Raw genomic sequence first — 12,950 nt, 5'->3', positions numbered from 1 at the left:
AAGCTCAGCGCCCATTCACTTGAGTGGGAGCTGAGCTGCAGTACCTTAGTGCGGCCACTACACCGTGTATGGAGATGTCTGCCTCTAGTTCTGTACATTATACAGCTTCCGCTGTCACAGCAGCCCGAAACAGCTTATCAGGCGGGGAAGGGGGGGGGGGGGGCAGGGCACGTTTTGGAACTCCACCAATCTGCTATTGATGACAAATCTAGAGGATAGGTCATTAATATCTGCAGCCTGAAGAACCTTTTTTTTATGTCTTCACAGTGATGATATTGCAGGAATGTTTTAATTTTTATGATATTGCAGATTATAGGCTAGAATTATAGTGCTGGCAATGTGAAAGTGTTGTTCCGTATATAGGTAGCATGATAGACAATGTAAAAATACAGCTAAATTGTTGATATTTTGTACATGAGGATTCATCAAAACTGTGGGAGAAACCCTATACGTGCTCATCGACTTTAGCATACAAGTGGCAGTCGTCTATTATACCTAGTAGTTGTTATAATTATTATTACTATTAATACTAATTCCAGAGCTTTTTCAGCCAAGAGGTGATGTTTAGACTACTTCTGACCCACTTTAGACAGTGTAGCTGAGTTACTGTTATTGAAGGAGTTTTCTGAGATGTTAATATTTATGACCCATCTTTAGGGCTGTTACATCAACAGATTATCTGACCAATTTCTGTCCAATTAGACCAATAGTTGGTGTGTATAACAAAAGATCTGTGTGTGTAAATGGCCATCTGACCAATGATTGGTCAGAAAATCTGTCAGATATTCTGTTGGTGTAATACACCCCTTAGGCCTCTTTCATACAAGCGTGACGGATTGGCTCCGGATGCGTTCAGGGACAGTCACGCCATTTTGCAAACAAGTTCAGTCAGTTTTGTCTGTGATTTGCGTTCAGTTGTTCAGTTTTTTTTCCACGTGGGTGAAATGCGTTTTGATGCGTTTTTCACGTGCGTGATAAAAAAAACTGAAGGTTTACAAACAATATCTCTTAGCAACCATCAGTGAAAAACGCATCGCATTTGCACTTGCTTCCATATGCAATGCGTTTTTCACTGAAGCCCTGTTCACTTCTATGGGGGCAGGGCTACGTGAAAAACGCAGAATATAGAACATGCTGCGATTTTCACGCAGCGCAGAACTGATGCGTGAAAAAAACGCTCATGTACACAGACCCATTGAGATGAATAGGTCCAGATTCAGTGCATTCACGTCACACATTGCATCTGTGCGGAAAACTCGCTCATGTGAAAGGGGTCTTGGGGTGCTGGCACACAGTGCAGTTCTGACGTGCATTCAGGACACCGTTTTTTATTGTAGCTAGCTGAAATTAAATAAATCATTCCCACTATGAAGAACACTGGGGTTTAACGAGGCTGCTAAACTGGCTAAATTGAAAACTGCATCCAGAATGCATGTCAGAGCTGCCCTGTGTGCCAGCACCCTTAGGATCAGATTGGCGGGTCAAATCAGCTGTTTTCATGAGCTGCTGTGCTTTTCCAGTATATACAGCAATTGTGCTCTGCAAAAGACAGTGTGAAAGCAGCCTTACTGAGTCAAGGTGGGCTTGTTTTCCTAGAAACCTGTTTAGGAGGTCCTACTACTTACCAAAGTTTGTAAACATGGCTTGTTTCAAGTGGATGGGAGCAGCTGCAGTAACCAGACATGGCCACTAGACGATGTACGCTGTTCGCTGGTGCCTGGTTCTGGTGCACAGCAGATCTTTCAAACAGCTGATCGGAGCCCCACGGATCGGATCCAAGGATGGGCTATACACGTGGACAAAAATTTTGATACCTTTCCGTTAAAGAAAGAAAAACTGACGAAAGTAATAATAAAAATTTACTGAAAATCAACTTATGGTTCAACAGAATAATTTATAAAACAAACTAATGAAACTGGCCTGGACAAAAATGTTGGTACCCTTAACTCAATATTGTGTTGCACATCCTTTTGAGGCAATCACTGCAATCAAGTTATTTCTGTAACGCTCAATGAGAATTCTGCACCTCTCCACAGGTATTTTGGCAAACGGCTTCAGCTGTCTCAGGTTTGAAGGGTGCCTTCTGCAGACTGCATGTTTCATCTCCTTCTACAGATATTCAATAGAATTTAGATCAGGGCTCAGCGAATTCCACTTCAGAGTTGTCCAGTGCTTTGCTCTTAGCCATTCTTGATGTTTTTTTAGCTGTGTGTTTTGGGTCCTTATACTGTTGGAGGACCCATGACCTGTGACTGAGACTAAGCTTTCTGACTCTGGGCAGCACATTTCACTCCAAAATGCCTTGATAGTCTTGATATTTCTTTGTACCTTGCACAGATTCAAGACACCCTGTGCCAGATACAGCAAAGCAGCCCCAAAACATAACTGACCCTCCTCTATATTTCACAGTATGTACTATGGGGGTCATTTATCAAACTGGTGTTCAACTTTACACCAGTTTGATAAATGATCCCCCAATGTTCTTTTCTTTGTATGCTTCAGTTTTGCATCTGTGAACATAGAGCTCATGTGACTTGTCATAAAGCTCCAGTTTTGTCTCCTCCAAAGACATTCTTCCAGAAGCTTTGTGGCTTGTTAATATGCATTTTGACAAATTCCAATCTCGCTTTTGCTATGATTTGCTTTCAACAGTGCTTTCCTCCTCAGTCGTCTTCCTTGAAGTCCTATTTAGCTAAGACAGTGACAGATGGTGCAATCTAACACCGATGTACCTTGACCTTGAAGTTCACCTCTAATCTTTGTTCTGGACACTTATTATCCACCTCTTCAATTTGTCATCAATTTTCCTCTTGCAGCCACATCCTAGGAGGTTGGCTACAGTCCTGTTGACCTTAAACTTCTGAATAATATGTGCATCTTCCGTAACAGCAACGTCAAGTTGTTTGGAGATGGCCTTATAGCCTGTACCTTTTAACATGTTTGTCTATAATTTTCTTTCTAATCTCCTGAGACAATTCTCTCCTTACCCTTCTTTGGACCATGTTCAGTGTGGTACATGCCAGAATAGTAAACAGCACAGTGACTACTTTTGACCCTTCAAATAGTCAGACTGACTGATTACTATTTTGAAGACACCTCTGATGCTAATTACAAGACACACCTTAGTTTAAAATGTCCAGTTTTTGTCCAGACCAGTTTCATTAGTTTGTTTTTAAAAAATATTCTGCTGAACCACAATTCAAAAGCAATGTCAGATTTTCATTAGCTGATTTTACAGTAAATTTTCAATTATTCATTTTGTCCGTTTCAAGTTATTTCAGTGATCATTATGGGTTTTTATTACTTTAACGGAAGGGTACCAACAATTTTGTTCACGTGTGTAAATATTAAAGTCCCCAAAAAAAAAACTTTAATTATATCTAAGGCCATACTCTGTTGTTACAACATTTCATTGTTTAAAATCTACAGCACGGACACCTTTTTAGGAGCATTTTTTTATTATTGCATTCTACTCAATTCAGCTAAAATTATTTTTTGAATTGGTGTTTATCAACCATTTTCTAGTTTTTATTCTACCATTTTAAGTTTCAGTACATTTGCAGACTAGCAGACTCTCTGCTTCACACTGAATCCATCAGAGAACTGCTCTGTCGCCTGGATCTGTAGTCCTTATCTGTATTTTCCTAACAATTTATAAACACTTATTAGAGCTAAATTCTTATCAATTTGATAAGAATTTAGCATAAATGAGTGCTTACAAGCTGTCAGGAGTTAGGAGGTCAGGGCTACAGATCCAGCTGACATAGCAGTTCTCTGATGGATTCAGTGTGAAGCAGAGAGTCTGCTAGTCTGCAAATGCACTGAAACTGAAAAACTGATGAGTAGGCTGCAATAACAATAATAATAAAAATTGCCCCCAAAGGTGCCCATAGCCTTTAATTTGGCAATTGTTCTGTAAAACATTGCAACCTATCTCATGAATAAGGTGTTTCAAAGTCAACTACCCTACATGTTCTAAAAAGCTAATTCTTTTTAGATAATGACCATCTGCCAAGATAAATTTTTAGTCGGGTCCAAAAAACTTCACAACTGGAACAGAAGCTCATCAGCATTTTGGTGTCCGCCTCCAAAGCAGAATGGAGATGGACCAGAGGCAAACTGATGCATTCTGAGCGGATCCTTTTCCATTCAGAATGCATTAGGGCAAAACTGATCCGTTTTGGACCGCTTGTGAGAGCCCTGAACGGATCCCGCAAACGGAAAGCCAAAACTCCACTGTGAAAGTAGCCTAAGTTATTGGGAACAAGTGTTTGTAGGAATGCTCGTTCCCGATAACTGGCCTGATCCTCGACCCATGTAAAAGGGCATTCAGATATAATTATTAGGGCTCATGCACATGGCTGTTGCCCATTTTCAGTCCACAAACTATGGATCCCCAAAATATGGATACCGGCCACGTGCATCCCGTACTTTTCACGGGCCCTGTTGTAAAAATGCCTATTCGTGTCCACAAAATGGACAAGAATAGGACATGTGCTATAATTTGTGGAACAGCCACACAAATGTGGACAGTAGGCGAGCGAATCAAATACTTTGTTGTTAATGCGGTTTCTGTACAGCATTAAAATGTATTGGCTCCGTGTGGGGAAAAATTTGTCTCGGCCGAAGTTGCGTGGGACTTCGGTGAATTACTACTGTATTCCTATCTGCATATTTAAAAACATTTTAAAATGGGAATCTGAAGTGGGCCTTGGTACCGCGGTACCAGCCAGTACCAAAGCCCACTTTGGATTCCTATTTTAAAATGTTTTTAAATACGCAGAAGTCTTGATCAACTTCACTTAAATTGTTTGCAGCCCCATAGAAATTAACGGGTCCGTTTGGGATCTGCAAAAAATGCAGATTGGATATGCACCAGATATATGGTCGTGTGCATAGGCCCTTACAGTATTACAAGTCTACTTTAAAATGTTTGGATTGCTGGTCATTATTATTGTGCAGTTTTCAGTAACTGCTCAAAAGGTACGTAAATCACTCCAAACAAAAGACTGCCAATTGATTTTCCTCTGTTTCACATGATTGCACTGTGGTTTCAAAAGTTTTCCATTCCTGTAAATAGCCCTAGGGATTCCTGAAACTGCTTACGCTTAAAGGTTTTTATTTACCATGTGATTTGACAATAAAGAACAAAGTGTTTCGTCATTCCATGGTGTTTTCAGAGTACATATACAACGTTGCATTATATGCACAGGTGAAATGGATTTTGTGCTGTCACACCTTCATTAATTAAAACTGAACTTGCAAACTCTTTTTAATTTTGAGGTACTGATTGTAGGACGATTTTGGTTTATTATCCAGGAGTAGACCTCTATTTTCACACTAGCGTTTTTTGCGGATCCGTCATGAACACCATTGAAAGTCAATTGGGAATAATCCGTTTTCTATTGTGTCCGAGAAAATTGATCTGTCCCCATTGACTTACATTGTGTGTCAGATCTGTCTTGCTCCGCACCACATCGTGGACAGAAAAAATCTGCTTGCAGCGTTATTCTGTCCGCGATGGGGGAAACAACAAAATGGAACGGAATGCATTCTGGGGCATTCCGTTTCGTTCAGTTCAGTTTTGTCCCTATTGACAATGAAAGGGGACAAAACCGAAGCGTTTTCCTCCGCTATTGAGATCCTATGACTGATCTCAATAGTGGAATTGAATACGCTAGTGTGAAAGTAGCCTAAATAGCATGCAGCAAAAAAGTCCAAATGGATCCAGCGAGTAAAATCAATGATTCTTTATATAAAAAAATAATTAAATAAAGAAATAAACAAGTAATCTTCCTACATAAAATTAACATGTTTCCACCATAAAACAGGTTTTCTTCATGGATTCATCGTATAAGTATTCAGATACAGGCATGTAACTGCTTTTTAGGCAAAAAAAAAAAAAGGGGGGGGGGGAATGAAATCAATAAAAAAAAATGTTAAGGAAAGCCCGCAGTGCAGGTGTAGGGTAAAATGTAGATAATATATAGTCTTGATGTCCATGCCTGTGGCTGAAGACTGACTTGCACTAAAAAAGAGTAAATCATATAATGACACGATGTACAATAATGTAGCAATGAAAAACAATTGTATATTAATAATGTAATAAAATATCTGGATGATAATTCGTTCCATAAGGGTGAGCTGTGTTTAAAGGAAACCTGTCACCTGGATTTTGTGAATAGAGCTGAGGACATGGACTGCTAGATGGCCGCTAGCACATCCGCAATACCCAGTCCCCATAGCTCTGTGTGCTTTTATTGCGTAAAAAAACCGATTTGATACATATGCAAATTAACCTGAGATGAGTCCTGTATGTGAGATGAGTCAGGGACAGGACTCATCTCAGGTTAATTTGCATATGTATCAAATAGGTTTTTTTTACACAATAAAAGCACACAGAGTTATGGGGACTGGGTATTGTGGATGTCCTAGCGGCCATCTAGCAACCCATGTCCTCAGCTCTATACACCAAATCCTGGTGACAGGTTCCCTTTAAGGTAAAAATCCAGAAAGCTTCTCTCCCCAATAATTTTTGAAGCTGCCCCCTCGCTTGTATCATTTTACTTTTTCTATACCAATTAAACTGAGGGACGCAACCTTACTATTATGTTGTTCCAAAAAGTGTTAAGATGCGCCAGAGATGTTACGATTTTTATTTTTGTTGATGATATCATTCAGATGCTCAAGAAAACGCACCTTCAGTTTTCTGGTTGTACTGCCTATGGAAGCTAAATTGTGTAGTGTGCGCATGATCATATATATGATGTTGCAATTTATGTAGCTTTTTATTTTGTATTTTATTTCTTTTTGGGTGTGCAGGAATTCTTTGGTTAAGTGAACGTAAGAGCAGGTTTTGCGGGGATGATTCCCACAGGGATAAAATCCTAAATTGGATAGCCATGTGATACATTTGGAATAATTTGTTTTTAAATCGCTAGGGGCGATTTTTATTTTTTATTTTTTTTGGCCCAATTGTTTGAGCTTTCCTGTAAGAAACTCTAAATCCTTCTGATAATATGTGGTGTAATTTTTCATCTTAATAAAGTATTGGTTTATTTTTGTAAATTAAAGAGTGTATTTGATTTGATATACCGCTTCACGGCCAGCACCAGCAGACAGACAGACAATCTCCCACTGATTGTTTTTTAAACCAATTATTTTCACTTTTCTTTTTTTCACTGCGCCAGTCCAGCCTCAGGTGAATGCACTTACCTACACACCTTTCCTCTTTTCTTCCCCTGACACATAGGGGTTTGTATTGGCTCTGGCTACAGTGAAATTTCTTTTATACCTGGTTGTCGATCTTCTAATCACTGGGACCCTGTGTGGGGTGTTCCACATGTATGGTACACCCTGGGCTCAGTGTATAAAACCGATAACCAGTTCAATACGACCTCCCCCCCTCCCTATGGCAGTAACAGGTGGGTAGTGACTTATATTTATCATATGTAGTCCACTGCTGACGCTCAAGACCTATCCATTAAAGTCCACTGAGCACAGTTCACGTTAATTCTGCCACTGATAGGGGTCTTCTTAAGGGGTTTTGATTTCCTTTCCTCCTCTTTTTTCTTTCTTTTAGTGCATACCAATTAAAGTTGTAGTTTTTAGCGTCTCTATTTTATTCCGTGATTTATCTCATCATAGAGACGTGATACCTTCTCAATAATAACTGTCCGTGAATGGTACCCTGTAATTTTAAGTCTAAAAATGTCATTTCATATCCATTTACAGTATGGGTATATGAAAGAATTGTATTTATTATTATTTGAATAGGATATAAAAGGAGGTACGGCAGACACCTCTCCCTGCCAAATAAAGAGCAGGTCATCTATGTATCTGCTGTACCACCTAATATTATCCAAAATAGGATTATTTTCATTATAAATATACAATGTCTCCCAGTAAGCCATGGCCAAATTGGCCAGGGAAGTAGAGTGTTTTGCACCCATAGGGACACCAGTTTTTTGTAGAAAAAACTTTTTGTCAAACTGAAAAATATTTTTTAATTAGAAAAACTAATTTCTAAAATAAAGTTTATGAGATCCAATGAGTATTCACTATAAGCTCTCAAATGAAATTCCAGAGCTTCCATTATAAACCTATGTGGTAATGCCGTATACAAAGCTGTTACATCACAGCTAAGCCACCAGTATTACAGTGCCGGATTCTATGTTCCATATTGCGCGATACTTCTTTTGTGTCCTTTAAAAAGCCTGGTTCTCTGCATACTAGGGGTTGTAGTAAATGGTCTAACCCTTGTGAACCTTCGGGAGCTCGTAGACAATAGGTGTAAATAAGTTAATTAATGAGTAAAAAGTCACTTTGCTTATGACCCCCAAAGCTAGACCTTCAGATAACAAGATTGTTTTTTGTTTCAATAGGTTTTTAGTGGGGTCACTTGTCATTTAATAAATGAGTGTCTGGTTCAACATACTCCTGATTTGCTGCCTATATTGCACAGTGTCCATCACAACCACAGCACCTCCTTTATCTGACATTTTTATAGCGACAGAGGACTCCTTTTTGTAATTGGGATAATGCAAGTTTTTTAGCTGGTGACAAGTTGTGATGAACATGTGCAGCATCATATTTGGAATGCAATTTTTTTTATCTTTATCAAATTGGATTACAGTGACATAATTCTGCCAGTGTTATCCAGTACATTCCAGAACTGTAAGCGTGCTAGGAGTTGAGGACGGGAGTTGCTGCATACTCGCACTCCGAGTCTGGCGTGTGCAACTCGCTCGTCTGAAAGCGCCCTTAGTGGAGGTTATTACGGATCGTGAGAATGTGGCAGTTTCAGTAAACCCATTTATTTCACGCGTGGTCTTCTAACTAGCGTGTCCTCCACTGGTCCCCCACTGATCAGTGTTTCATGATACCTTGGTGGGAAACCTCTTTAACTGTCAGTGTATTACTAATATGTATAGAGATGCCATTGGTATGCTAAATCAATCCCTTTAATATAGAGATGATGATAAATACAAGCCTTCTTACCAATCTTCATTTGCCCCCACTGTTCTGTTAGCAGATCACACACTCTCTTAAAGGGAGTGTTTTTGAAAATAAGCATGTCTTAGAGATCGGCACATAATCCTTTATATGTTCACCAAATAAATATACACTCAGACAAGGGCTTATGGAGTTTTCCAGTGTCCTTTATATGTGTCAGCAGCCTTCTTGCATCAAGGTGGCCTTGTTTTCCTAGAAACCTGTTTAGGAAGTCCTACTACTTTTTAGGTTTGTAAACCAACCTTATTTTGACCCTCCTTACCACCTGTCTGAAGGTTGGAGGATGTCAGAACATAAAATGTGGAGTAGTAGAAGAAGGTATATTTTTTCTGATTGTCCTACTAAACTGATCCGTTTGCAGGACACTTTGAGTTTACTCTGAAACAGGGATTCTTTATGTTCCCATTCTCGAAAATTATTAGTATGTGATCTGAAATGGACAGGGAAAGCAGGTTACAGTGAGTATGCTTTTCTCCTTATCTTATGTGCTTTCTTAGGAAATGGCTAGGTTTTGTCTTGAGATGTGTGCTTGAACCATGGCAGTGAATGGGCTGGATTTTTGCTTCCATGAAATATTGTATATTTAATAGTATATTTTAGGATTTAGAACATTTTTTTTTTTTTTTTTTTTTTCAGTAGCCACATTTACTAATCCTGTAGATGGCGGAAAGTTAGACCGGCACCAAGTCTATTGCAGGGGCTCAGGATAAATAATAAATGTGGTACGGAGATGGGCAACTCTAACTCTATACCAACTATTGGTTGGCTTACCTTGAAACAGAATTTTAAGCCAAAATTGTGACACAATTTGGGTGCTGAATGTCACATGTTGGGCCACATCCAAAAATGTGCCAGTTTGCAAAACATTGTGTCAAGTTTTTACAAGTTTATAACAGTGTGCACTGACATTATTAAATGTGGAGTTATGTGTTTTATTGCTATGTATTGGTTGTTTTTTTTTTATACTCTTGAGAGGACATAGAAAAACTTACACACTGAATACAAGCGACAAGGTCCAGATCTAATGTCTTTTATATGCATTATGTGGCTAGACTTCATAGGTCTCATGCACATCAGGATTGCGTGTGGATTTGCGTGCGGAAAATCCGCACAGTAGGTCATGTACATTGTATTCTATGAGAATTTGAAATTCTCAATGCACACGATGCAGATTTTTTTCTGCGCGGATTTTGACCTGCGGTGCGGATTTTAAAATCCGCAACATGTCAATAAATTTTTTTTTTCCTGACCGGATTTTCTTCATTCACTTAGTGAAATCCGCATGCGGAAAATCCGCACGCAAATCCGCACCAATTAATGCAGATTGACCGCACAGATTTGCCTGCGAACACCTGCGGATTTCAGTGCGGATTCTCCCCACATGAATCCTGAACGTGTGCATGTAGCCTTACTTGCATAGAACATACAATATAAACCCATACAATATTCATGGAGACAGTATTTTCCAGGACTAACAAAGTTTACCCAAGTAACTTATTCTGAAAACGAATAGCTACATTATTCATTTGCAGAGAACATGCCTAGAGAAATGGAGTAGATATGCATATGTCTTCTCTGTGGACAGTCTGGGGATAGAGTATACTACATTATTTAATGTTAATAGCGATGAAAATGTGATCTCCTAGGGGGGAATTTATCTTTATTCCCACACCAATTTTCTGGTTTAAAAAAGCTGCAAACTTTTTAAATGACATTGCGCCTAGGCGAAAGTTGCATTTCTATGCCTTTCTCGCCAGGGAGCGTAAAATGCTGGTCTATGATAAATTCCCGACAAAATGTCTTGTGTGCACATGTTCTAGTAGACTTTTGTAAGGATTACTAACTAGTACAACTAGTTACTAGGCTCCTGATAACCTATACTCAGGATCCAACACCCTGCACTGCCACTGGTCAGCTGTTCCCAGCAGGTTTCAGTGATGGAACTAGCACGGAGCTATGCTTCAGGCTCCATATAAAGTTTCTAGGAGCAGAAGGCCACAGGGAACAGCTGATCTGCGGGGGTGTAGAGTTTTGGACCCCCACCAACTGGATATTGATGAACTTTTTTATGAGGATAGGTAATCAATATCAGGGGCCTGAAAGAAAAACCTTTAAAGGGAACCTGTCACTGGGATTTTGTGTATAGAGCTGAGGACACGGGTTGCTAGATGGCCGCTAGAACATCCGCAATACCCAGTCCCCATAGCTCTGTGTGCTTTTATTGTGTAAAAAAAAATTGATACATATGCAAATTAACCCGAGATGAGTCCTATCCCTGACTCATCTCACGTACAGGACACATCTCGGGTTAATTTGCATATGTATCAAATCGGGTTTTTTTTACACAATAAAAGCACACAGAGCTATGGGGACCGGGTATTGCGGATGTGCTAGCGGTCATCTAGCAACCCATGTCCTCAGCTCTATACACAAAATCCCAGTGACAGGTTCCCTTTAAGCAAATATGCCATAGTGAGTCATCTTATACCTGTGATGGCCTCATAACCTTTGCGGCAAAACTTTTACAAAGTGTATAGTGCTGTAGAAAAAGCTGAGTTGTAAAACCTCTTTAAGAGGACCGCCCAATGTTGCAGTGAAAATTGGTCTTTAAGACAGGTGGTCCTTAGAAGGTCAATATAGACAAAATATAGGGGAATTAAAAATCCATCACAGAAGTTTGTGGTCTAGATAGGGATCGTCTTCTCAAAGTGATCTTTACAGGTTTTTTTCTTTTACTGTATTTTCATTAAATAATGTATGCTTATAGCTGCCTGCCTCCTATATACATGTATGTATTCCTGACTGTATAAAACCAGCTCCATGAATGAGTGCTCATATTTTTGCTGTCAGCCTACCTCCTAACATCTTCAGTGTCCAGCATGTCACACTCAAGGTTAACTGTGGTAAATACTTGAATCAGTAGATTAATTGTTTTGAAGAATTAAAAAAATATATACCGTATATTTCACCATGAAAATACAATGTAAGCTACAGGCACAAACTTATAGAGCAAGAGCCGCTGTGCAGATTCATATAGTTTTGTGAGGATATTTTTAGTATAACCTGTCGTTTATATTTTTAAAGTCCTGCTCATTCTGGGTTTAAAGTCGAGGAGATGCTCCTATCAGTGATGACAGCCTTCCCTCTATGACTGTGTATACAGAGGTAGCTGTCATTCACTGATAGGACCGTCTACTTGAATATCGCAGCTTGGCTCTGGACTCTAAGGCCTCTTTCACACGGGCATGTGCGCTCCGTGGTCGTGCTGCGGGCCGCAATGCACGAGCACAGTCTGTGGGGCAGCCGCATCGGATCACTGACCCATTCAAGTGATCCAGCCATTCCGCAAAAAGATAGGACATGTTCTATCTTTTTGCGGAACGGGAGTACGGGATGAAACCCCACGGAAGCACTCCATAGTGCTTCCATTCTGCATCTCCGGATTTGCAGACCCATTCAAGTGAATGGGTCCGCATCCGTGATGCGGAATGCCCACGGAACAGCACCCGTGTATTGCCCATGTGAAAGAGGCCTAAGGCACACAAAAGGATCCTCTACCCCATGACCAGAATACATACACAAAAAAGAACCGCCTTTCCAAAACTGGACCTGTTGGAGGCATGAGTTTGCACACAGTTCACAAGTTGGGCACATTAGTTTTGTGTATGTGATAAGACTTCAGTCACAATTCCTAATGTTGACTTGTTTTTATAGCCCTGATGTCCAAGCCTTTTTAAAATTGGACTGTGCCAGACATCAGTCAGATCCATCAGAAGATGAGGATGAAAGGGCAGATCAGAAGGTAAGCATAATTGTCTTGTTCCTGAATTACAGGTGAAACTTGAAAAATTTGAATATTGTGTAAAAGTCTATTTATTTCAGTAATGCAAATTAAAAGGAATTGTGTTAGTGCAGTTTAAAATTAGAATTATGTG

General features: G+C 39.7%; 1 protein-coding gene across 1 annotated transcript in view; it reads left to right on the top strand.

The window, feature by feature from the left end:
* LOC122937785 (serine/threonine-protein kinase Sgk3) overlaps positions 1-12,950 on the top strand; it is a 132,357-nt gene that overhangs the window by 62,792 nt on the left and 56,615 nt on the right. Inside the window, exon 6 of the mRNA XM_044292823.1 lies at positions 12,730-12,817. Within this exon, the coding sequence (XP_044148758.1) occupies positions 12,730-12,817 (88 nt within the window). The remainder of the gene's footprint in view (positions 1-12,729; positions 12,818-12,950) is intronic.

This window comes from Bufo gargarizans, chromosome 5, assembly GCF_014858855.1.
Source record: "Bufo gargarizans isolate SCDJY-AF-19 chromosome 5, ASM1485885v1, whole genome shotgun sequence".
Classification (NCBI taxonomy): Eukaryota; Metazoa; Chordata; class Amphibia; order Anura; family Bufonidae; genus Bufo; species Bufo gargarizans.
The sequence above is the reverse complement of the archived record's forward strand: the minus strand, read 5'-3'. Positions and strand labels throughout refer to the sequence as shown.